The following is a 27,923-nucleotide window of genomic DNA, read 5'->3' as shown; positions in this document are numbered from 1 at the left end:
TACATTCACACCTGCAACAAGACAATAGGAACATAAAATCACTATGAACCAGGACCATCAGATCACCCAGCACAATCTACACTGGAACTGAATGTGTTCATAATATTGTAAAGATTTGTTTTTTTTATAAGAAATCCAAACACAGCACATCAGCTAAATGCTGCCCTCATATTTTGTATGAACGCTGCTGCTTCCAGATTCTTTATCAGATGTTGAAAAATGCACTGTTAATGTGGAAACTATAAGTTGCCTGTGTAGAAAAAAAATTATAATAATTGAGGATTTTGCTCACCATTTGCTTAAGAAGCTGATTAATTTAAACACCCAAATGAACAGAATATATATAAAAAAAATGAAAGGGTATTATACTTAACATTTTCCACACATTTTGAGAGAAGGGAAATAAAATTTATAATGTGAGGAAAACTGATCCTCAATGCAGTAAACTTAGCCAGCTTCACTGACCCTGATTAGAACTAATTTAACTTAGTTTTGACAGTCCCTATATAGTATAAAAATGGACTACCTTACCAGAGGAAACATTCAGTGCTATTAGGAGTTAGACATGTACATTTTAGATTCTGGCAGAAGAATCAGAAAGGAGTGGGGATTGACATCTATTGCAATAATTATGTAGTATAAAATAAGGCATTAGACAGGGGCCTCCTGGTTTTACAGACTGAGGTCCATGATATGCAAAAACTACTTCTGAAGGTGATTCTTGTTCAGATTTTGCATTAAAATAAAAATATAAAGAAAAAAAAAACAACATACGTTTGATAGGATAGCTTCATACAATGCTTGACACCTACAGTATCAAATGATGTGATTCTTTAATATTAAAACCATTCACAATGAAAAATACAACTGGAACCTGTATGTCAATGTTGCTTGGCAGGGTTTAAAATTAATTTTATTTCCAGGCCTATCAGTCAAAGGTAGTCTCCACCTCCTGGCACTCCTGGAGCTGGCGAAGAACATCAGCTCCTCCTCGGCAGCCTCTTCCATGAACCAGTTCGATATACAGTTCGGGTTTTGTTGGGTTTTTTGTTTGACAAGCAGCAGGATCACGCCTGTCACCTCATAGTTTTTGTTTTACATTTTAAAGTAGATACAATTATCAGTATAGCAGTTTTATTACAATATTTAAGTTTTTTTTTCTTTTAAACTTCAAGATACATAAAAAAACACAACTGCAAACGTGAGGAAAAAAAAAGCATGGTTTCCATCTAAATCTTCCACATTTCAGTATTGTCGTAGTTCACTCACTTTTGTTGTTTAGTAGACTAGAAACGTAGTATCAGCTCAAATAACTATAGGCATTTTTATTGACGCACATGGCGTGGCACTGGTGATGTTGTAAACAGCAGAACATTGGGAGGAGGAGAGGGGGGGCTGCCAGACGACTCAGTGAAGATCCCTAGATGGAGGCACCGTTCTGCTTCATCCCACAGGAACACAAACGTGTCTCCGGTCTGTCGTAAGCTACAGGACTTTCAGCATCATGCTACGTAGCTGTACTCATCTGATGAGCTCTGGCTTCTTTCAATATACTGTTTGTCGATCAGCACCTCGATGCACTTCTTTATCATGCTGATACTGGGGTTAAATCTGGCTTTTGACTGGTTAATGACCTGCGGACCAAAACAGACAGTTTGTTAATTTTTGCAACACTAACAGAGCGGTGTTGATATTAAAAAAAACAAAAAAAAACAAAGTGAATCATAGAAACTGAATCAACGTTTATAGTGTGTACACTGCAACAGAACCAGCTTTAAATGTGGCTTGACAATACAAATGACTTAAACATATCAGATTACATATTGCAAGAACTGTAGAAAATGTATCAAATTGCAGCACAAGGAGTAGTTTAGGTGATTTTGGATAGGACAGGCTGGACAATCAGAAGTAAATCCTTGAAACAATGTAATTGTACAATGTGTATGATGAGATTGATAGAAACAGAGTGCAATATTTATGCTTCCCTCACCTGTGTGAAAATGTATATTTGTGAAAAACAAATTATAATGCACTCAATAACTCAAAAGCTTTTGAGCTAAATAAGTTCCTTAGTAAATTTAGATCTGTCTATTGTGTGCTTAACAGCACTGCTCAGTTCTGAAGTAGAGATGAGCCAAGCTTCCTAGACTTCTGTCACAAACAGAGTTTCCATATTCATAATGTCTGCACAGATGCACAGCAGCTCATTAAAATGGTCCTATCCTCATCTCCATACCTAATGCCAGAGGTTTAGGCATGAACTACCACAATATGTTGATTTCAGATTTTGAGGTTAAATTGTAATTAGAACATAAAGACATAAGGTTATAAACGAGAGGAGGCCATTCGGCCCATCTTGCTCATTTGGTTATTAGTAGCTTACTGATCCCAGAATCTCATCAAGCAGCTTCTTGAAAGATCTCAGGGTGTCAGCTTCAACAACATTACTCCCACAATTCTCTGTGCAAAAAAAGCATCCTATTTTCTGTTCTGAATGCCCCTTTACCTAATCTCCATTTATGATCCCTGGTCCTTGTTTCTTTTTCCAGTTGATAAAGTCCCTTGGGTCGACATTGTCAATACCTTTTAGAATTCTGAATGCTTGAATCAGATCGCTGCTATAGACTCAATTATTTTAGCCTGTCTGCATATGACATGCCTTTTAAACCAGGAATAATTCTGGCCGCTCTTCTTTGCACTCTTTCTATAGCAGCAGTATCCTTTTTGTAATGAGGTGACCAGAACTGAACACAATAATCGAGATGAGGTCTTACTAATGCATTGTCAAGATATAGCATTACTTTCCTTGCTTTAAATTCAACACTGTTCACTATATATCCAAGCATTTTGTTGGCCTTTTTTTTTTTATAGCTTCCCCACATTGTCCAGATGAAGACATTTCTGAGCCAACATAAACTTCTAAAACTTCTAGATCTTTTTCATAGATTCCTTCTTCAATTTCAGTATCTCCTATTTGGTATTTATAATGGTCTGCCCAGTTCTGAATGCTGTCTAAATCATTTTGAATGACCTTTGCTCCCCCTATTTTTATGTCGTCTGAATAAGTTTGCTTACTATACCAGAATCTAAATCATGAATGTAGATTAGGAATACTAGCACTGCACTGGTTACCTTACTCCATTTTGAGGTTTCTCCTCTAATCATTACTTTGTTTTCTAGCAATTCCTTGAATCCCTACTGCGTTCAGTTTGAGAATTCATCTTTTACGCAGGACTTTCTCAAAAGCTTTCTGGAAATCTAAATAAACCATGTAATGTGCTTTGCAATTATCCATTGTCAATGTAGCATCCTCAAAAAAATCAAGCAGGGTAGTAGTTTAAACCTGTAGCTACTGCCTGCTTCTGAAACTGGCACTGGCAGATCACAGGATTCCCAATAAGATGTTTTCCAGATGATTCAACCTGATATAATGGGCACAGGGACTTTTTTGCATAAAATTATTGGCCCACTAACCGAGAACATGTTTGAGTGTTCTGGCTTGTTTAAATATTGACATGTAAACCAAAAATGTGTATTCTGTGTGATTCTCAGAGACTTTCTGGATCACTCCAAAACAATTTAATAGAGGAATGTCTGCCATTAAAAAACACTCCCTAACTTCAAGAAACGATGCTTAATTGAGAAATCCTTTTAAACGATGCCCTGTGGACACTACAATAATTTAGCAAGGCAGAATATATTTTTCATGCAAATATTTCAACAAGGAAGCCAAAATTCTTATTGTTGTTAAAATGCAAATATTATTAGTTAATCAGTAACTAAACAGTTTAGTTGTAACCACAAACCCTCCCGGATCCGTTCCTTGATTATTGCTCAGAAAAGACATACCTCCTGTATTAGTGCATTATGTCTCAGAACTTTGCGTGCTTTCATGATACGGACAATAGCAGCTTGTAAATACATCTTCCTGTCCTCGTCCACAGCACTCCGAGTCTGCTCTATCTCCTAGATGAAAAAAAAAAACAGGCTTTGATATGATCCTGGACTCAGGTAGTAAGAAGACTCATTGATATGACAAAATAAATGTCTTTGCAGTAACAAAGCGATAGAAAAAAAAACTAACTTTCTGCATCTTTAAATAAAAATCTCATAGAACATTTAATAGGAATCCATTATCAATAAAAAACTACAGTATATTAAAGTTCATTAGTATGTTACAGTGTGCCATTTACAAATGCATTTGCATTAATAATGAGTTACTAATTTCTTCTTTCATCCATGGGTTATGCTGTTTTTGCATTTTAAAAGATCACAATGTTTAGTACATGTTCATTTCCAAAGGTTAAATACATTGAAATCTGTGTTACCTGGTCTGTTCTTTTTACAATAAGGAATAATAACGACAATGACAATACTAACCTGCGGGGTGTCCTTCTGCATCGATGTTGTAATTTTAAACTTGGTTCGTTTACTGGTGAAAGTCAGATTTAATGAGAATGTAGACTCTGCTTCTACCTCTTCCTGTAAAACAGGATAAACACAAATCCATTAGGATGCCCATGTGATTCCTAAATGCTTGGTTAGTACCAGATCATAGACACAATGTAGAGATATGACGTGTGCTACCTGCTCGAGTCTTTCACCCATCGACCTATGTGGTTTTCATATAAACAGACATACAGAACCTTTACATTCAGAACCTTACACATACATGAATGAAGCAAAAAGATGCCTTTGGTCTCTCTTTTAAAACACTACTAAAACAATAATGACTAAAAAAACAATGTTTCAAAACATGTATACAATGTCCTCTTCAATCTTTTTTTTTTTTTTTAAGTAGAACGATTGATAAGACATACAAAACAAAGCAGTGATACACTTAGCAAACGATAATATCACTAACATACACCCCCTGCCACACCTGTAAAATGATATCAACAGCTTGTACAGAATGTTACAGAACGATATATGGAAGCTAAATGAAAACTGGATAAGTGTTATTGAGACCTAGGTGTCATCAGGTAAGCAAACGAGGAGTTAGTAACACAGTAAGGAATACTGGAATGCCTGATTTATAGTATGTGGAGCATCCTCTGAAGATGCACAGTGTGGAATACGTACACCTGCACTATATACCCCGTGGAGGACAACTGCCATACAAGAAGGAAACTGAAAAATAACAAACCTAACACATGGTGGTAAAAAAATTCTGAATTAACCCAGGCAATTAATATAATTCCAAGCATTATTATAATCTTTGCCCCAGTTATTACTCATTGGCATGTCTCTGCTTGTTTCCTGTTTTGTGTGTAAAACCAATCTCAGATCAATCTGAGGGTTAGTCTGGACAATCTCATTGATCTGGGTTTGACCTTTCAAATGAAATTCCAGTTACTTACTGCATTATCAATGTGCGGATTTAAAACGGAAAACCCAGAATTTGTGGGAACCGAAAAGTGATTCCTTCAACTGGATACTTAGTATGATCATGACAAGAAAACCATATTATAAAACTTAAACAGCAATTGGAGTCTTTGATTAACTATTCCCTCTACCTCTTTTTTAATCATCTGCTTTACTTCCAAACAATACATGTAGTAACTAAGCTGAACAGTACTACTACAAAACAACAACATAAATGTGCAAACTAGTGTGCAAACTTAACAGTCTCTGAATGCCACGCAGTCATCCTGTGTTTTTGTAAAGGCTCCTGAGGTCTGAACAGAATGCAGTGAAATATAAAATGACATTGTTATGTTTGTGCAGTAATCCAAAATAATAATCAGGGCTCTCTTTAAGATCCCAAGCCAGACCAACAACTGAAGTCCAATTACCTATAATGAGTCTGTGGCCATGACCTCTCTGTTAAAAACTGGCCCATGATATAAAAACTTCAACTCTCAGATCAAACTCCCAAAATTTGACGGCATTTCATTTCCAATTGAAGGGAATCTGAGATGCTTTAAAATAAATGACTGAATGTCATTTACCTGTCAAATGGTAAAGATGCCCCACTTGCTGATCAGAAAATGCAGCCGACGCATTTGTACTGCACAACAGTTACTCCTTGTGTGTGCTTTATACTCCATTAGGAATGACACCCACCTTTTCAGAATCATGGTTAATCATTTTAACGTCCAGCAAGGACTTGATGGTTTTTGTCAGTTCTTTCTCATTCATCTGCGTGCTGTCCTGGAGCTCCTTGTAACTAACTGTCTCGCTGTTATTGAAAGCCAGAAGTACTGCCATTTGGTAGGTAGTAACCATTGCAACGTAGGGCTTGGAGAGATAGTTCATTTTGACCTCACCTGTGGACCAATGAAATGTACATGTTAGTTAAAAAAAAAAAACAGTATGCCACAGCAGCAGTGATTTTAGCTGTAAGGTAATTAGACTCAGCTGTATGCCAGTCAGAGCACAGAATTGAGGCTACTTTTATCTGTTTACTTACCTGTACAAAGATAGTGCAGCCATGTTAGCTTCCTCCCACTGAAGTGCTGGTTGTAAAATAATTCAAACTGCAAAGCAGATGGGACCTTCATTAGACCAATGTTATGTCAAATCCTACCGCAGCCCCAACTGAATTATACCCCAAAGTTACCATTTCTATGGATTTGTCAAGATTAAAATTACAGGTTATTCAAGTTAATTTGAATAGCTTGTTGAAATGTCACAGAATATTCTGCTTTAAGGTTAAAGTTAACTAGTATATAAAACTCAATTTTAAAATAGGCACAACAAAAACATCTAAAGGGTTCACAGGTGATAGGAAAGACAACCCATTTTAAAACAATACTGAGTTTCCCCAGCAGTATTACATTAACTATAAATGAATATGTTCATTGGGGTTTTGCATTTCCAACTAGCTTTGGTGACTTGACAGTACAGTCATGCAGTAAGTCAGTAGCTCCAACTCAAAGTTAAACTTGCTCTCTGTCCTTTTCTCTAGCCATCAGACCAAAGGACAGTCAGGTCGCCCCTAAGTCTTAAAGAACAGCCTCGTAACCTACCATCTGTACACTCTTTTCCAGCTCCTGAGGAATGGCAAATGTGGAAGATGGAACGTGCGTTAAAGGCCATGCCCCTGCCTGAAATCACACAGAAAGGAACAAGGTCAGGCTTCATTACTGTTGTGTGTAACACCAACACATCTGCAACAAGAAGTGTATGTGGAAGGCATTCTAATATCTACAGCTTAAAGTAACGTGGTATGTTTTTTAGAACCACGGAATCAAACATTAACATAAGTACAGTTATAGTACTTAATTATTAAAATAATGGCTTTTCAGTTTATCAATTACTTTACTTATTCAAAAGAGCCAACTTCCTAACATTTCAGTATGTTTAACACAAAAGTGTGTTTAAAAAACAAACAGTGAAGGTAGTTTATTAATAAAATTATCAACACACAACATAGTACATGCACAATAAGTATACACATTGTTCAGAGGTCTTTTAAAGTTTTAAAAATGAGATTCCTTTCATCACATTTGATCTTTTCAGAGGCATGACAGTAGACATGTGGCTAGAATTACAAGAAGCAAAACCTCCTTTGGGGGGGAAAAGAAAAAAAGCAACAGACACAAAGATCTAACAAGTCAACAACTCAAGGAAATCGAAGAAACAAAAATGCTTGGGCAGCTGGTGTTTTTATTGATTGGATAAAACATAAAGAAACGGAAATCGACTTAAAACAGTTTGACTGAAAAATGTAAACAGCCTGTTACAAGAATTCTATGCTTCAGTGCGTAATACGGCTGGTCAAGAGTACTCAATTTCTTTTAGCTTTGTTATGTTAGCCTTTGTGGTTGCCTCTATCTCTCCATAAAAAGTGCAATGTTAGCCTGTTAGTGACCAAGCATTTAAAATGCAAATCATGTATTTTTGCACTGGCTTCTCCAGGTCAGCGATAGTAAGGCATGGATAGGGAACTTTCTCTTTGCCTCCTTTTCTGTATCTTTTCATTATCAACAAAAATACATGATTGGCATTTTTAAACGCTTCGTCACTAACAAGGCAGGTTATGTCAGCTCTGTTTACGGAGTGATTGAGACCAACATGGAGGCTTCATTCACTTTAATTAACAATAAATACAAATTTTGAAAACCTCCAGTTTAATATTCACGACACTTTGTTTGAGGGATTATTTTTTTTCCCAAAGTGGAAGGATATATAATAAAATTGTTCCTTTAAAAAAGAAAAAATCTTGTTTTAAAAGCGGGACAACACTTGTGCATTGTGTTGCATTAACATACAGCTTTGTTGTTGAAGGCACTCAGCTTTGCTTCATGTTGCCAACCCAACTGCAGCCTTATGTTAATGCAGCCCAACGCACGCCCTGTCATGTGTTATCCCTTACCTGCTGCAATGGTAACTACACTCGCTTATTTATATTGAAATCTATTAATGCAATGTCATTTACTGCATAGCCAATGATGTAACAATCTACTATTCCTTTTTATTGAAACGTTCGGGGGAACATGGATTTGAGTTTATCTATCCACTGTTTTTCCTTTATAGTTCTGTACTGTAACTTATCTGACTATTTCTTCTAAAATTACAAATTGTAAGTCATTCACATAATGTTCTTTTTTTGTGTACGTGTAGTAATGGCTTTCTGCATGAGGTATTAATTATCTCAATAACTATAAGTTTTACATTATGTGTATGTGTTTCTTTTACAGTTAAGTTGTTTTTAATCATGTTTAAATTGTGTGTGAATGTGCGTTAGTCATTTTAATGCAGTATTGTCCAAGCTTAGAATTCTCTCATTACACATGGCTAACCCTGAGATGGGGGAAAGGTACAGTAAAAGACAAAATGGACGCACCATGCCACATTAGACGTGGAGGACCATAAGTTCAGAAAGCACCTCGCCCTTTCTCACAGAGGAAATACATGGTAGGCTCACTGTGTGTAATAAGTGAACGACTACCTCGTTTATTGGACGGAAATCAGTCGGGTTAAAGGGGTGTCAACAATTGCTTACAAAAGTATAAATATCAAACATTGTAAAGTCTTTTCATCTCTTTCGAATTGACTCCATGGATATCCATGCTTTCTGATACAAACGTATCATGCACTGAGCTGTACTGAGGCCTTGTCCGAAGTCAGTTTGGAACTCGTGTCAATATGATTGTACTGGAGGTATACCTTTCTTGTATATAAAGTGTTTTTGAATAAAAAACCATTTGTCAGCTTAATTTTTTCACTACATATGTATGTAATATAATATAATATAATACATACATATCTGAAATTAATCTGCGCAATGCCATTTATGGTCCAACTTCACTTCAACTTCACTTCTTGACCTTTACAATGGCTGTATTGCAGCAGCAGTAATGCTTGTTGATTTTACAAAGTTCGTTGAGCTGACAGACTGTACTCAGCATGAGGTTTACCTGCAGTACGTAGATCTGAAAACTTATTCCAAGGTCAACGACAGTTTCCTGGGTTTTAATAAAGTTGTTAAATTTGTTGTTCAGGTCAGCACTGACGCTCATGTCTGTGTACATTCGATGGAGCTTGCTGGTAAATTCATACCCACAAGCTTGCTGTACAAGGGAAGAGATACAAGGTTATTTCAGTTATTTACCTTGTGTTGTTGACACAAGCTGAAGCAACTGACATATTCGGACAGCAATGGGGGCTAGTGTACGGTATTTTAGGGCATTTGGTCGATTAGTTATTAATCGATCAATCACACAAGTTACCTTTAAAACTATTACAATTTTATTAACCAAAAAAGCATCCTGGTAGTATAAATCTAAGAGGCACAACATACAGATTGAAAGGAAATGTGAAAAAGACTGTATCGCAGATATAGCCTAATATTAAAAAAACAATGTGGCACTGAAACAGTTCATATTCACCTAACCCCACCTGTAAGAAGGTTATTCAGAGAATCACAGAATACAACTATAAAGACACCATGTCAAAGTGGTATTTAACTGGACAAAATTAGTGACAGAAATAAAAAAATACAACTCTGTTCCTAACAATAAAACTACAATCAAAATGTGCTGCCTCTGTGATACATTTGCTCAGTCGTTAATTTCATGGTCAGCAGCAAATTCAGCACTAAGGGTTTATATAGGAATGGCTGTATATATTATGTTCCATAAAAAAAGAAAACACTTTAAGGAAAACATATCATTGTCAATTCCTACATAAACCTGAAATGAGCAATAGCAACGTCAAAATAATTTCCTACTTTCTTACAATAAAGAGCTGTACCTTTAGTTTGTTGATCATGGCTTCTTCTGAATCCATAGATAACGACAGGCCATGTATTAATCTCTTTGCTAGCATTCTTGCATAAAACTGAAAAGAAACATAGAATACATTAAATTTTAGAAAAATGTTAATAAAGCCTTCTTGTCTGAACATTTTCTTTTTAGTATGTCAGGTGTTTTTGGCATCTGTTTCATCATTGTGAGATTTTATCTACTGAATGTTTAAATCTTTATGTCTACTTACAATAAATACATTTAGAAGAATGAACTTTTGATTGTGCTGCTACCATCTAGACACAATGTCAAGTAATCGCATTTGTATAACTGTGTGTGAGCGTTTGCAGCTATTGGTTCTAATAAACTGTGACTGACTTGTTGGATTACTCTGAAAATGTGTAATGCCTTCTTAATGGCCAGGAAACTAAACACACACACACACAACAGCAGACTGGTAAAACAGAGTATTCCCCCAAAACTGATTACCTTCTGAAACACATCTTTATCATCTATGTATTTAAATACAGTGATGAAGCTCGTCAGCTTGTCCTCCACCTCATTCTCTGTCATTCCCTTTGCAGACTTCTTTAGCAGATTGTCACAGTACTTTGCAAGCTAGGAAAGGAAAGCAAACAGAATTAAAAGCCCTTATCCACTTTTTAATTCAATGCAACAGATCATCACAACATGTCTTGTTTCCATCTGCCCCTTGGATCAATTCAATCTCAACTAGAACAACTCAATCCGATGTTGTAGTTGGACTGCCACTGTGAATTAATTCAATGCTGGACAATTACAGCAAATCACAAAAATATACTGTGAGCCAACTGTTATACAATGTCTTATGTCACCATGTTTGGTATATGGATGCTTGGTATTCTGCTGCCGAAGGAAACGAACAGGATCCATTTCAACTAGCTTGCAACAAAATCCAAGTGGCAGATGAGAGAAATACATTCATAAGAGATAATATCGAAATACCTATGCTAAAGTCGTGTTGTATAACCCTTCTTTAGAAATTCTCTAAAGAATACACTCACCAGTTCAGGGGCCTTGCAAATGGACTTCGGCTCTCTGTAGTTTACAACTGAAGTCAAAGCCTAAAGAAAGGAAAACGAAACAGAGTAAGTCTAGTATTATTTAAAAAACAGAAGTGACTGATAACTTATTATTGCAAACGCTTCTAAAGTATTTTATTTTGTAACTGTGTATCAATTACATACAATCAGATGATCGCCCATCCAGCTGTTGCATTACAGAAGGGGTTTTCAACCTTTGTTTGACACTGTACCTTCTGTCAGGAGGTTTCATCTCAAGTACCCTTTTACAATTTCCACTCACTGAACGGTATCACAGTTGCAATAAAATGCAGAATAATCTGGTTACCACATCCACACACACACCCCCCCCCCCCCCCCGCCCCCCTTTGGAAACTTTGAGCATGATTAAACCGTTAAATACATAAATAATACAAAACAGTCTGCACTGTAAATGCTTATCATGTTACTCTCTACTTCCCACCTCAGCGGAATTATTTTACTTTCATTTTATTTGTGCATTTCTGAGTCGACCCTTAGAAGTACCCCCACCATTGTTTCTGTGATTCACCAAAAATGTATCTTCAGTGCCATCTTGTGACTGTTTAGCTTCAGTACATGTTTTAACAAAGCAAGCCACTAACACAAAACACAAACATAAATCACATTGCAGATATCAAGCCATGAAATACTAAGTATCTTTGGCCTACAGCCACAGACTGCAGAACAACAATTTGTAATGCATAGTTACATCAATATCAGACCTGTGGTCTGCGTATCATTAATAGTTTACTGAGTTTAAATCTCTCCTAAGGGGATCAAGTAGGGAGGAAAAAGAGGAATGTTGTCAATTAGCTATAACGTATCAAATCTAAAATGATTCCAATAGCTACAGTGCAAAGTCTCTACAGCAAAGAAATACATTTACCTTATCAAGTGCACTCATAAAGTGCTGGTCGCCATTCAGGACAGTGTTGATGAGCTGAACAAATTTACTATGAACCTCTAACACAGACTCCACAAAATGTGTTGGCATCTAGGACGACAAATAGAAATGCTTTAATACATCATAATGCAAGGTCTACATGAACATGACTTGAAAAGGCATTACAAATACAGGGATGGAAATAAGACTACTCCCATTGCAAAGCAGTTTGATCCATTCCTGGTTTTAATATGAGTTTAATAAGACACACTGTGGCTAATCAAGCTCATAGTAAAACCTGGAATAGGTGGAACTGCTATGCAACAGGAGTCTTATTTATTATTATAATTATTATTATTTCCATTCTTGCAAATATATACATATATAGATGTAAAAAAGTGTTAGAAGCGCAAATGTTAAGAATTCTACACTTGCAGAGCATTGTGCTGTGTTAATTTTTTTTTGCCACAACCACTGATTTTGTTAGCAAGCACCCTGACAGAGGCACAACTCCAAGGTCAAAGGAAACCAGATTAGTGGAACGACTGCTTCAAACTGGAAGCATACTGATCGTAAGAGAAGCGGCCAACACTGATGAAGGAGCAACTATCATTCTGGGAACTGCAGTTGTGCGCCCGAGGCGTGAACAAGAAAAATAAAACAAGAGGCTGGTACTAGCCTGCTGTTTGCATCTTCTCAGATGAAGGCCATTTGAACAGGACCTTGAACCCCCAGAACATGCGTAATCTGGCTTAGGAAAGCCTTCACATGACAATGGGACACAAGCAATTTGATCCCAGTCATGGTGTGGTGTGCTATCCACAACAAGACAATGACTTGTTTTGATGTTTCAGTTACTGCAGCGTACTGTTATTACTGTTATGTTATTAAAGATCCAAAGGAACTACCTGGCTTCTTAACCATGTTAGAACAACACATGGGAGGGGCGGCTACCTCCTTCTAAGTGAATCGCACAATTGTGACTGCAGTGAAGTGCAAGCCATCACTCACATCATCGATCACTGCCAAATACATGCTGTTGCAGGTACAAATGGAATCCATCTGGCAACCCCAGGCACCATGGAATGGTTTTCCAAACTCAATATACAGATATAAAAACTGTGTCCATTGCTTTTCAACTGCCATTCGAAAGACACTACATGTCTGTCCTACTGAAAATCCTTCCACTTCATGTCCTCCGGCATGTGATGCTGTAGCACCCACGGCCGTCATTGGCCACCTTCCCGCCCTAAAACACCAACCAACTCCCCACATGGATTCTTCTAGGTGCGTTGGTAATCGGGGCTGTATTGGAGGGGGTCTCTTCACCTACTTCTGCTGAGGTGGCCCCAATACTGACAGTGACCTGCGGCTTTCCAGCAGCGGACATGCAGACAAGGGCACCGCTAGCAGCGATAATGCTGGAAGTGGCAAGGGGCACTCCGGCAGCAGAATTGCTGCTAGTGGCAACACTGGCAAGGTGCACTGCAGCCATGGTCACGATTGCAGCTGTGCAGGGTACTCCTGCAGTGACCGTGCTGGCAGCGGTGCGGGGCACTCCTGCAGTGACCGCGCTGGCAGCTGTGCGGGGCACTCCTGCAGTGACCGCGCTGGCAGCTGTGCAGGGTACTCCTGCAGTGACCGTGCTGGCAGCGGTGCGGGGCACTCCTGCAGTGACCGCGCTGGCAGCTGTGCGGGGCACTCCTGCAGTGACCGTGCTGGCAGCGGTGCAGGGCACTCCGACAGTGACAGTGCTGGCAGCGGTGCAGGGCACTCCGACAGTGACAGTGCTGGCAGCAGTGCGGGGCACTCCGACAGTGACAGTGCTGGCAGCAGTGTGGGGCACTCCAACAGTGACAGTGCTGGCAGCAGTGTGGGGCACTCCGACAGTGACAGTGCTGGCAGCGGTGCAGGGCACTCCGACAGTGACCACGCTGGCAGCAGTGCAGGGCACTCCGACAGTGACAGTGCTGGCAGCAGTGTGGGGCACTCCGACAGTGACCACGCTGGCAGCGGTGCAGGGCACTCCAACAGTGACCACCCTGGCAGCGGTGCAGGGCACTCCGACAGTGACAGTGCTGGCAGCGGTGCAGGGCACTCTGACAGTGACCACCCTGGCAGCGGTGCAGGGCACTCCGACAATGACAGTGCTGGCAGCAGTGTGGGGCACTCCGACAGTGACTACGCTGGCAGCTGTGCGGGGTACTCATGCAGTGACCACGCTGGCAGCGGTGCAGGGCACTCTGACAGTGACCACCCTGGCAGCGGTGCAGGGCACTCCGACAGTGACCACGCTGGCAGCGGTGCAGGGCACTCCGACAGTGACCATGCTGGCAGCAGTGCAGGGCATTCCAGCAGTGACCATGCTGGCAGCGTGCTGGCAGCGGTGCGGGGTAATCCAGCAGTGACCACGATGGCAGTGGTGCGGGGCACTCCAGCAGTGACAGTGCTGGCAGCGGTGCGGGGCACTCCAGCAGTGACAGTGCTGGCAGCGGTGCGGGGCACTCCAGCAGTGACAGTGCTGGCAGCGGTGCGGGGCACTCCGACAGTGACAGTGCTGGCAGCGGTGCGGGGCACTCCAGCAGTGACCGTGCTGGCAGCGGTGCGGGGCACTCCAGCAGTGACAGTGCTGGCAGCGGTGCAGGGCACTCCAGCAGTGACAGTGCTGGCAGCGGTGCGGGGCACTCCAGCAGTGACAGTGCTGGCAGCGGTGCGGGGCACTCCGACAGTGACAGTGTTGGCAGAGGTGCAGGGCACTCCGACAGTGACAGTGCTGGCAGCGGTGCACGGCACTCCGACAGACCACCCTGGCAGCGGTGCGGGGCACTCCGACAGTGACAGTGCTGGCAGCGGTGCAGGGCACTCTGACAGTGACCATGCTGGCAGAAGTGCAGGGCATTCCAGCAGTGACCGTGCTGGCAGCGGTGCGGGGTAATCCAGCAGTGACCACGATGGAAGCGGTGCGGGCCCTGCAGTCGGCTTTCCTTCCACTCCATTTTCTATTTTCAAATCGTTTTTATTTTTTTCAAAAATAAACCTGCAGTTGGGTCCAGGGCAGCCACCGACACCATATGTGACCGGGTAGTGTCGGCAATGAGACTCAGAGACCAGAATACTGCAGTTCACACACTTTTTATTCACAATTACAAAATCAAAACTAACACACAGAGTACCGCACGGAACCTTCACCATCACAATTCTAACACCCGTGATCACTTTAGCATGCCTCCGTTTTCTCAAAGGCAATGGGACATTTACACTGCATTATTGTAATATGCATTTACAGCCAGGTAGAAAACAGAAAAAGGCACAAGATGTGCTGTGTGGTTCTGAAACCTGCTCTTCGTCTCCAGCTCTAACCATTAGGGCCAAGCTTCTACTATTCTACAGAAGGCAGCTGCAGCCTCCCAGGCAGTACTCACATTTTCCTGAGACAGGTTGCTGGTTGCTCTTAGGCCCTCATCGTGGATATGGTTCTGTAGCTCTTGAATCATGTGAGGTAACCCACTAGACACAGCCCGCAGTAGCGTGTACATGTTGGCCATGTCTGTAAGAAAATGAGGTAGGAACAGAAACAGAAGACTATAAATAGCAAAGTATCAGTAAGAGAGTGCAGCTGCAGAGTGATAATGATAAAGTACTAGAGCAGAGTTCCTAACCTCCACTTTGTAAAGATTACAACTGGAGGGAATACTGTTTCACTTCTCTAATTGCTTGACTTAATAAAATAGTAAGCCCAGTAACAGCAAATCCCAGCACACCACTACAATTGAAACAAGCCTAAATAAAAGCATGAACAGTTCATTTTGGTCGAACACAAAACAGTACATTATTGAATGCCTTCACCCCTTGGAAAAAGCTACAATGAACAAAGTTATCTTACTGAAAAGGCAGCTGTAGTTACATAGCATTTTAGATCTGCCAGAAACAATGATTGCTGGGCTCTCTGTGCAGCCAAAAGTCAGTTTTTCTACCTGGAGATCAACAGCTGTTGGCAAGTGTGTTTTGTTAAAGATTGTCTAACCCTGCATGAAGGTACTACTTGCATACAGGAGTTCAGCCCAGCATGTTGACAGGTTTTATGAAACAAATATGCAGTTAGGGAGAGTTATCAAATCAGTCACCGGTGGAATCAAATAAAACTGTAAATGTAAAAATCAGACACACCATCTCTCTTTTCCTGTCGGATGATATCTTGACATTCCCCATGTAGGAACTGCAAGTGGTCTGCCACCATTCTCTGCTGGCATTCGTGAATCACTTTGGCATACGAGCTGGGGTGTAGGTACTTCCGACATCGAACCTCTTCGTCTTTTAACCTGGCTAAAACCTTAAACATAATATTTCAACTGTCAAACGTTTGCCAAAAATAACCTGTGTATCTACACCTTTTCAATAAGCCATGTCACTTACTTTCTTTATTCAGGTAAAAGAGTAGGAACTACTATCACTGAAAAGTCCATTGCTGGTGCCATTATCAATCACCATCTTCTTATACCAGCAGACATTTCCAGTCTGCATAGTCTACAGTTGTTCTGGTGATGCCACTTAATGCAAAGGTTTTGGAAATAAAGTTTCCAAGCCATGATAGTTCTGCAGAAATACACATTCCTCATACACATTTCCTATTACTAATGATTCAACTCAATGCAGTAAATACCAACCAGATACATTAACGTTGAAACAAGGTGGTTTTAATGCAGGACACGTAAGGAAAGTCAAGCCCTTGGTTTAAGTACAAAATCACACTGCACAAACCAAGACTGTAGTTATTTTAGTTAAACCTTGACAAGAAAAAATAAAATTTTCATGCAGCAATTATATCTCCCAGTGGAAAATAACTGCTCCTTGAGTGTCTCCTACAGACTCTTAATTCTCAGTATCTAACTGGGTATTTGGAGCTACACATAAATCAAGTGCAAGCTTCCCTACCTTTTCCATATATTGTGAGCAGTTTGACTCTTGCAGTAAATTGGATGCTTCCTGCTTGTAATACTCTCCTGTTTCAGCCAGAAAAGGGCCTTCAAATATTTCCTGATAAAACTAAACCATGGGAAAGAAGGAAAGGTTATACTGCAGAGCATGACAAAACAACGATTACTGTCACTATGATGAAAAACAATATTTAAATCGATAGCATGGAAGCACCACAAAATGTTATCAAAAACTATGGAGATACTGTTCCAGGGTATATTCAGCTAGTCTAAGTTTCGAGGGGTCTATATACTACTGCATGAAAGAGTAAGCAGCTTAAGGGTTCACTCTCAGTCTGTGCCATGTAGTGATCAGCTACTTTGGATCCAGCTTCCTTTGGTTTTACTGGCAACGTATAGCTGTGCACGAGACAGTGCTTCCGTTTGCTATATACATCTGCACTTTAGCTGGTCTATCATACTGTCCACATTTCTATGGCAGGCAAGTAGAACTGAAAAGCACCTCAACTCGCTGGGATTTTTACAACCATTTGTTGTTTTGTTTTTACAAACAAAAAATATTAAAATGGGCTTGCATGGACTATTAGAAATCTTGGTTTTCATACCTAAACACATCAAATCTCTGGTGGTACTGCAGGTTCACAAGTTTCAGGATGGTGGAATCAAGATCCGACCCCCCAGTATTAATTCATTAGCATCCTCTTACCTTAAGGGGAAACTTTTTCTTGTACTGTTCAACATGAACAAAGGAGTTGATAACCCCATGGATTACTTTTTGATTTGGGTCCTCACCACACCGGTCACTATAGGATATAAAAGTGCATATTAAATGGCTGGAAAACTCCACAGCTGACTGGCCACAAATACATTTGCAATCCATTCTCTTTCTCTGTACCCATTGCCGTGTAATATGCAGTTCCATGTGAAAATTCCCATCTCTGAAAGAATTGTGTAACTATACATATTTTTATAACTTAAAAATAAATAGTGCAAATGTTTGCCTTATTGACGCACTACCTGTTACACTGCATTTAGGAACCTGGCAGCTAGTTTAGTTTGCTTCTGGTAAATGATTGAAGACACTGCATAGAGCGGCACGATTTCTTTACAATGTTTTCAAAGAAAGACACCAGCTGCATTAAAGAGCGGAAATATTTATTTTAAAGATCGCTCTGTTCAGTACAAGAAGGGGACATTTCAAGTGTCTGTTGTTATTTTTACATTTATTTACGTTTTTATTTTGTTTGATAATTCACTGATGGTGAAAAAGTAGACTGTCTTTAAAAGGTGGATGTTAAAAAACTAAATATTCTATAACATTTACTGTTTTTCAGGTAAGCACTTAAATGTTTAGGAACATTTGCTGTATAACAGCTCTAGTGAAAATAATACATTTTGAAATGAGACAACATCATTGTTTTTCTGCTTTAATAAATATTAATGTTTAATTCACTTCACAGTGAAACACTTCGGGGGAATGAAAATATTCCAAAACTCACTTTTTGATTTCTTTTAGTAGCATTCGGATCAGAATGGTCTGCAGAGGCTCAATCATCAGTTTCCTCCACATGTCAAGCGCTAGCTGAAATGCAACAGTACAGTTTGAAAGTCTGACTGTGTTGTGTGGTGGACACTATTATTCATTCATAATAGGAAAATGGTAAATACACAAAGGGTATATAAGTAGCATATATATACACACACACATACATACATACATATAACCACCTACCAATTACATAGATACAATATTGCCAGTACTATTAAAGTAGGTCAAAGTGAACTACATCAGAGATGCCAACTTACAAAAGTAGAAAATAGTAGCATCATAGCAGAAATATAGTAGCATACAGTAGCAGAAATATTTGTTTCTGCTAGCCCCTAGAAATTAAAAAGTTCTTAGGCTCTGGCAAGCCAATGACCTCATTTCTTGCAGTTCAATCTATAATTTTAGTAATTGTAAACACACTGCATTTACAAATTAAAAAAAAAAAAAAACAATACAAATACTTCAACACCTAATCTTTGATTTTTTTTTTTTTATTGTTATTATTTGGAATGCTATTTATTCTGGATTTAAATATTAGTAATGAAGAGTTCTCAAGCCTGGACCAAAATGTTCAACCTCAAAACTTCATAAAAATAACTATCAAAATAACAACACCTCAAGAAAGATTTAAAAATGTATTTACATTTTTACTACTCTGCAACTATGGCAATTACAGGTTCTTCACCTGGTTTCTCCCAACATTTACCTCTCCTATTTCCATTAGTGGTTCATTCATGTCCACCCCACCATAGCCATACTGCAGGTCAGCTTCAGTCAGTTTGTTCTTCTTGATGAACTGTGTGTTGAGGTACCTGCAGGGCACAGCAGCAACATCACTCAGAAAATCTCTCAAAAACCAACTCAAAAGGTATAATAGATTTAATCAATTTATTACTTTCATGCACTCTATATTGGTAAATATAGAAATACTAAAAGAACTAACTAAATTCAAACGTACTGACTACAAATCATTCTCAGTGTCTTAACTATAACAGGTTTATGGTGTTCCAACTGTGCTTAGCTTAGTTAGCATTAATGTCTGACACAGCACTAACAGTTAGGTGTCTTGAAGGTCAGCCATTTACTGGTAATGACTGGTGCACAGGAGATTGATGCTAAAAACATGCTTTGAGTTTATATTGCTTACTCCAGTTAGCATTATCTGTGGGATAATAATCACTCAAATAAGAACCTGATTTGTTGGGTAATAATGAAATATAAACATGTAAACTTTAATTTTGATAACAGGCTGTAAGTGTGTTGCTCTTAAACTCCATAACCTTTCCAAATTCCCCTGTTGTAAGCAGCAACGAACATACTGTACTTAAAAATAGATCCTTTGCTTCTGTGTGAGGTATGCAAAGTATGCATGTCAAAACTATGCAATACAAAATGCTGTCACATGTACAATACTTACTTCACACATACAATGTAAACAGGTACAATACATGCCAAAACTGGACTGCTGCAGTATTACTTTCCTTTTTGTCAAGTTTAGGTTTTCAGGCCTATTCTTTCCATGATCATCTCAGCTTATCTATCACTTCTGAACTAACCCTTTAAGTTCAATCACTTTGATACTTTGTTTCTAAAGATCCCAATGACTACATTTCTAAGTAATCTCTTACTTACCAAGTTCATTAGCACTTACTGATATGCATGAGCGCACATGATTGGCTATAATAATAAATATATTTACTACACCATTTTGAAATCGGCCACAGCTACACAAATTGTACTGTAGTTTGTACAGCCATTATGAAGTGACAAAATACTGGCTGTAAAAATCCCTCTGAATTCCAATGCATTCCCTGCTATTCCTGTGATGTTCCACTTGAATTCATTGTGAATTTGTGGTCATTTATTGTTATCTTCAGAAAATCTGTTACTCAGATTGCAATCATATGAATCTATATTCATAGAAATTCACAGCCATTATTCTACCGAAAAACACTATCAACAGCAAAACTAGTTAAAACAAAAAAAGAATGTTACACACAAACACAAATAGCTGATAATAACAACACTATAAAGTATTTCAAGGACATACTGTTTCTGAGATGCTGTTACTCTACCTGTATAAGCAGTCCATGTAGTCTGCCCCTTTACTGTACTCCTCCCAGTATCTGTGGTACATCCCCAATACCTTCTCTTCTGATTCTAGTACTTTCTGTAAAAACACAGTCAGGAGTTTGATTTTATTTTGGTGCTTGTGAATGCTGTTCTCATGAATGATGATCAACTGGTGCAGTGCTGGAAGGCACCACGAGAGAAGCTGGAGGAGCACATTAACCCTGAACTGAAAGCTCCTTTTCCTTCATTCCAGGGTGTGTGACGTGAGCCACGTTCAAACCCAGGCTTCTGGAGCTATACACTTACTGTAAATGCTAGATACATATATTAATATTACATGGTCTTAGTCATTTAATTCTGCTTCGCTCCAAACAAAAAAAAAAAAAAAAAAAAAAAGGTTACAACAAAAGTACAGTCAATTCCCATGAAGGTGAACTCAGATTCAACACATTTCCTGACACTACAAATTCTCTACATGGTCCCAGCCAAATTTGATAGCTGCCTATTGTAAATTCTTCTTATAATATGAACTGGCGTAACATAAATTTCCTTCTGTGCAAATTGTTTTGGAGCCCCTACAGGAAGAAAAAGTTGAATACAATGAATTGCCGTAGTTCTTACAGCTAAGTGTAAAGGACATTGGGAAATGTATTAACTTGCATCCATATTAGTGCACTTGTACTGTATTTTTGTGCCGTTTTGGGACTATGATGCATTTCTTGTTGCCCTAGACACAGTTTTTGAGTTAGCATAGTGCTCATGCATCAGTGCCGTTTCCATGAAGTATAGAAATAAATGAAGAGCAAAAAACATGAATTATACTTGCAGATAAAAGTGGAGGTGCTGAAATGCACCACCATACAACAAAGAAAGATGTTGCTGCAGATTGAGCCATTCACACAAACACTTTCCTTGCCCGGTCTGAAAAACTGGCACACAATACTACAGGCCTACTTTAAAAATGCCTGTGATCAGAATGGGACATGCAATGCATACTTTTTAAAAGTTCACTTACAACCGTACATTCAATAAAATACACATTACTTTCAAATTGATACCGAACTGTAAATGAAATAAGCATTTTGTTAGATGCCTGCTAATAACTACCACACATTTTTTTGCCGGTCCCTTTAAATTCACTACTCTTTTTTTTTTATATATACTTCACAGTGTTCCTAACACAAAATACAATACCTTATATAAATGTTGAACATGATTTTCCAGAAATATTTTTGTTTCTGTGTACAACCTTTCACCCAGAGGTTCTGGATATGCCACACACAACGCGTAAATGTCACTGCAAACCAGATCAAGGAAACAACACAGAAGAGAAATGCATAGAGAGAGAGAGAGCGAAGCATACAGAACTACACAAATGACCTGTACTCTTTAATGCTCAGCTTGCTTATAAACTGCTGATCCACCCACAAAGACTTTGCTCGAAAAACAAACGCTTTAACCATAGAAATACTCCTATTATATCAAGAGAGCTTCTACTTATATCCATGCTGCTTGGTATATTATCTTTTTATTCAACTTAAAAAAAAAAAAAAAAAAAAAAAAAAAAAAAAGTAGGCACAACTTTTAAGTGGCGCAAAAGATTAGTAAAGCTAACCCAAAATATGATTTGCATAGCTCAATAACTAAATTAATAAACTGTAAGTGTATGCCACTTGGTGTCGGTGCAGATTCCAATTGTAAAAAGTAAGCAGTAGGTGAATGAATGAGAAGATTTCTAATTATGTCTAAAAGCCTGAAATCACTTATCTTACGTTTGACTATGTGAGGCAAACCACCCACAGATTTCCCCTCCCTAGCCCATGGGAGCAGGGCAAGCCACAGGTTAATACAGTGCTCCCTGCCAAGATCAGCAACTCGTTATGACCAGGGTGTGAACCTGCAACCCACTGCCTTTTACAAGGTGAGCCAATGGGGACCCAGTTTTTCTGGATGACAGCCAGACATAGAAATATACATATAGATGTGATGCAAAACATTTGATCAGACCACATAATTGGAGGTTTTGAATGATCAGTATTAAGATCAATGCTAAGAAGACATTGTGGAGAGGGAAATACCCTGTTAGCTGATACACCAGAAAAACAGCAGTATTAATTCTTAGCTAGAAACGCTCTTTTTTCAGCCATATAAGCCGCAATTTCTCACGATTCATACACACACAAACCAGTGAAGCAAACATCATTTACCACAGCCTCTGAGTGCTAAATTCAAATCTTGATGTTTTATCTTGTGCCGGAATGACAGTCTAAGAGGATACCCTTCCAAGCAAATCATGATGCTCATAGCCACAGACTTAAAAAAACAATAATTAGCAGTTATGTGACCTTAAGGCATTTGCTGTACAGTAAGTGACAGAAAAGTGGGTACTTCATGCTGCAGTACGTTGTGCACTACAGTATGCTACTGTGAATGGTGTCGATGCAGTCCACCTGTCCCTCCCCACTGGAAAAAGGGTCAGCAATGCTAAACTCCCCATTATCTGGCAAATTATTTAATACAATTTCAATCATGTTTGAATCACATGTAATATGGCAAGCTGAATTATCATAGCGATATCTCAGACTGATTTAGAGATACCTCTAAATATTTAAAGGTATCTCGAAATCATTTCTAGATATTACTAAATATCTGAAGATATCTCTAATAAATTTTAAGATATCTACAATACATTTAGGAGATATCTTAAATTGATTTACAGATCTTTCTAAATGGAGCTTTAAATGAGATATCTAAAATGCATTGAGATATATTTACTCGTTTAAAGATAATGCTAAATGTTTTCGAGATATCTTTAAATTGTTTAAAGATATCTGAAATTCAACTTAAGATATCTTAAAACGACTTCCTGATTATGTAGATCTTGAAATAACTTCCTGATCATTTGAAAATATCTTCTGGAAGTTATTTAGAGATTTCTTAATGATTTAGAGCTATCTCTAAACGAACAAGAAGTTATTTAGAGATAGCTCTAAATGATTTTAAGATATCTACAAATAATTTCCTGTTCATTTAGAATTGCCACAAACATTAATTATACTGTGTAGGAGTGGTATCTAAAGTTCTACTACCTGCTAAACTAAGGATTAAAAACAGTTTGAATGTGCTGTAGCACAGCTATATATGAAGCAGTATAGATCTATTGAAAAATCTAAGTGCCCACAAAGGATACGAGAAGCGATCGTTCCATGTTGCTCTCTCCACATAATCCAACATCACTACTGCTTTGACTGTGGTCAGGAGTTTGTTCCATGTTTCGTCAAAGTCCACGACCCTTGGTTTCAGGGACATTGTATGGCTTATGCGTTAAAGCTGCAGAAAAAAAGAAAAGCGTCAGTTAATCAATCCCTTGAAAACAGAAAAACACATCATCAGCCAATATAAAAAAGTGATCACATTTAAAAACTAATTTTTGATACATCTTCATATGATCCCCCCCCCCCCCTCCCTCCATTTGTTAACATGCTGTACAGAAACCAGGTTATCAGTACAATCCTGCAGTGGTACAGCACAGTACTAACCGATAGGTAAAAACTGAAATACACACACCAATTCAAAATAACTTAGAAATTAATGTCACCTTACAAAGCCTCACCTGCAATTCACAAGCACTGATATTGTATTGCCATTGCTTGCACCAGCAAAATATTTTAAATGATGGAAATAAAACCATACTATCATTTTTTTTCTCCACTGCCCTGTGTTTTAATGACATTGGCAATCATTTTACCAATCTGTGTTAAACCGTGTTCACCTGAGTTTTGAAGCTAGTTACTTGCCATTGATAACACAGTCTCGATCAGCCAAAGCGCCTTCATAGAAGCATCAGATCTAGTGCATAGCAAAGGATATACGCCAGCCATTCAAAAGAAAACTTTATGCAAAGCGGCTGCTCACTTGATGGCGCCGGCGCTCACTTCAATAAAGACACTGGCTGACCTAGCCTGCTGTACACATGCCTATGCAACTAGAACTGAACCGCAGCACCTGAACTCAAGGGAAAGCAACATAACACTGACACAACAATTCATAATACGATATTCAAGTAATTGCAATGAGACCCAATCAGGATGACTGTACCATTAAAAAGGCAAGGAGCAGCACAAATATGTATTTTAAAAATAGTTACTCTTTAAATATCACGAGATAAAAAGAAACAACGAGTTTACACTGAATGTAAAGGCATGATGATTTCTGCCTTTAGGTCTGTACAATGCAATGAGATAAAAACAAAGTCCCCGTAAAATGGTTTAGTATTCTATTTCCACATCCTGTTTGAGTCTGTGTTCACTTTTAGATGATCAGTCAATAAAAAAAAAAAAGATTGAAAGAGGAAGAAGGTCTTCACAAAACCTACTGATATGGTTTGAAAGCATTTCTGCAACAGGGTTAGACCATAAATCTCATTTTAATGTTCAACACATTAATGCCATCATTCTTTTATGACCTTAAACACAGCTGTGGGGCTAGACAATAATTACATTTTCAATTAGAATTTAGCAGCTAAGATTATCATGATTACCTTAAATCCTGTTTAAACCTTTAATTAGAACATTCCCTCTGTACATTTGTAGTTAGTTAGTTGAAGCTGACACCCTGGGATCCTTCAAGAAGCTGCTTGATGAGATTCTGGAATCAATAAGCTACTAAAAACCAAACGAGCAAGATGAGCTGAATGGCCTCCTCTCGTTTGTAAACTTTCTTATGTTCTCTCACTCAGTCTTTTCCTTGTTTCTGTGCACTTTTCCCTTTTTGGGCTGAATTCAAGTAATCGTCCTATTCCCATTTAAATGTACAAATACATAAACGTGTATTTTTGAAGCCCAGTTGAAATACATGGACAAATACATTGTCTACAGTAACAGATCAGCAGTGCTTATTCTTTTTAGGTGCCTGTCACAAGACTGTTACCAATAGTAACTGTTCAGTACAATATACTATCAAGAAATATTTTTGATAATATGATGCAACTTAATTTTTGTTCCAATCTGACACTGCTGTTAAACTCTCATGTACAGCAGGCTATATTGTGAATTGAATTGCTTCATCAATCAGAAACTAACTAAATAAAAATTCATGCTTTAAAATATATTTGCCTGAAACAAACGCATACTGATCGTCATGTTGGAAATAATACATTTTCTTGTATTACCTTTACTTGGAATACATTTTTATTTTTTTGTAGTTGTGTTCAAGTCTTAATTCCTACTGCAATTTCCATTCCATGTTAGGTCTGCTTGGCTGGCACAGCCTGTGTTAACCTTAAGTGTGGTTCTAACTGGACAGGGATTCTATTTGACCAGCAAAGTAATTATGCTCATGACCAACATATATGAGAGACAGATATGCTTAAAAGATGTTGCAGACATTTGAAAGAGAAGAAAATGTATCAAATAAAAAGGTAAAATGAATGACAAAGGGAACAGTGTATCATTGTTGAAACTATGCTTGCTTTAATTTTAGTTTTTTTTATGCATAACACTTTAGATGTATAATTCAACCAGTATTTTTTTAATTCTGTAGCTGTGAAAATTAACAAACAAAAAGATACTCATCACAACAGCAAAGGCGACCAGTGATAAAGAGGATAAATGAGAGTCAAGAAAAATAAGGCTCCCTTGAAAAATGACATTTCTGGAAACTGCCATAAATATTAATTACACCATTTGATTTCAAAATACGCCCTTTGTAGAAAATAACAATTTTCATGGCGTGAATATTCAAATGGAAGCTAAAAATGATGCTGTTTTTATCCAGTATGACTGACTAAACCAGGCTGTTGCATATCCTGAAACACCGAATTACGAGCTGTATGTTAATTGACATAGCCAATGAAGCCCTGACACACACACACAAAAAAAAAAAAAAGTTTGCAAAAGCAAAGTCACAAATTACATCTTTTCATGAAAACTGAGACCACCACCTAGGCACTTGCACACTATCTTTGGGCACAAATAGGCAAAGTATGTGTTTGATTATGTATACAGTATACATAAATACATGACTGGCTATGCAAGTAGTTAGCTTGTATTCTCTTTTTACCAACAAAACTTACAGGTTTATTTTGAAGAGGGGGTTGTTTGCATGTTGGTCCTGTTCTGCTACAGTAACAGAGCTAATTTAAGACACCCTGCTTCTGAAGATAGCATGCCTTGGAATAAAATAAGTGTCAAGCTGGGTAAAGCATGTTGTCCAGCAAAACTTCCTTTGAGGAATGTAAACAAACTTAACTGTCAACAATGTAAATAATTGCCATTCGTACTTAAAATTAGAAAAACACCTTTGAAAACCAAATGAGATGCCATTCCACTGGTTGCAGTAATGCGGTGTAATGTAAATAAAGTCCATGGCAGAAGAGATCAGACCGAGAATACACTTAAATAACTGTTTTTATAATTAAATGATAAAATACCAATTAACGACCAATTAAACAAAGAATAGCAGCTATCTACATTAAACAGTATCACTGGCACTGCTATACTGTCCATTGTGAAATCCGTTGAATAACGCAGCCCGCCTGGTTACTGCGGCATCGCCTTGTGCTGTTTTCATCACTAAACCCGGCTGTAATCAAGATGCAGCATTACGAAAAAATAATGTAAATGACCGATGTTAAGTAATCCTTAGTCATACTACAGTAAGTACAGTCTGTAAAATATACTGCTATTAGAGTCACACTAACACAGTACTGGGGAAAGCCTTGTCACTCATTACTGCTGCAGAAACCAGTTAGGCCTATATAGTACAACCATAGAAAGGTTATCATCAAATTAAAACAATAAGGGATCAAAGCACATAAACAGAAGACAAAATGGATGGCGATATTTAGATGCATGCCCCCCCCCCCCCCCCCCCAAAAAAAGATAACTAACAGTTATTCGTGGCAAAAATAAAGGTGAAAAAAAAATGAAAATAACTAAGGCTGTATTAATAACTGAGAGACCCCTGCCAGAACCAGCGGAGGCACGACCAAAGGCAGCAGCACACAGTCAATGTTTCTTATCTCAAACAACAACTGGCAGCACAGTTCCCGTGACGGACAGACATGCCAATACATACACTTAACGACAGGTTTAAATTGTAATTACCTTTGGCCAATGTCACTGAATATATTTTACAAAGTAAAGTTCATCTGCTGTCACTGGCTTGATCTCTTTCACTTACACCTCTGTCATTACACTACCTCACCGG

General features: G+C 38.4%; 1 protein-coding gene across 1 annotated transcript; it reads right to left on the bottom strand.

The window, feature by feature from the left end:
• Positions 1 to 816: 816 nt before the first annotated feature.
• Positions 817 to 27,923, bottom strand: LOC121311037 (cullin-2). Its single transcript, XM_041243849.1, has 21 exons — positions 27,821 to 27,923; positions 23,905 to 24,044; positions 21,909 to 22,011; positions 20,717 to 20,811; positions 19,348 to 19,453; positions 18,592 to 18,674; positions 17,799 to 17,895; positions 17,091 to 17,201; positions 16,326 to 16,488; positions 15,581 to 15,705; positions 12,162 to 12,269; positions 11,237 to 11,296; positions 10,683 to 10,811; positions 10,201 to 10,287; positions 9,366 to 9,518; positions 6,972 to 7,049; positions 6,413 to 6,479; positions 6,067 to 6,269; positions 4,381 to 4,482; positions 3,850 to 3,966; positions 817 to 1,634 (listed from the first exon to the last, which is right to left on the bottom strand). The coding sequence occupies exons 2-21, from the start codon at positions 24,021 to 24,023 to the stop codon at positions 1,503 to 1,505; spliced, it is 2,238 nt and encodes a 745-aa protein (XP_041099783.1). The 5' UTR covers positions 24,024 to 24,044; positions 27,821 to 27,923; the 3' UTR covers positions 817 to 1,502.

The sequence above is a fragment of the Polyodon spathula genome, chromosome 3 (assembly GCF_017654505.1).
Source record: "Polyodon spathula isolate WHYD16114869_AA chromosome 3, ASM1765450v1, whole genome shotgun sequence".
NCBI classification, from domain to species: domain Eukaryota; kingdom Metazoa; phylum Chordata; class Actinopteri; order Acipenseriformes; family Polyodontidae; genus Polyodon; species Polyodon spathula.
The sequence above is the reverse complement of the archived record's forward strand: the minus strand, read 5'-3'. Positions and strand labels throughout refer to the sequence as shown.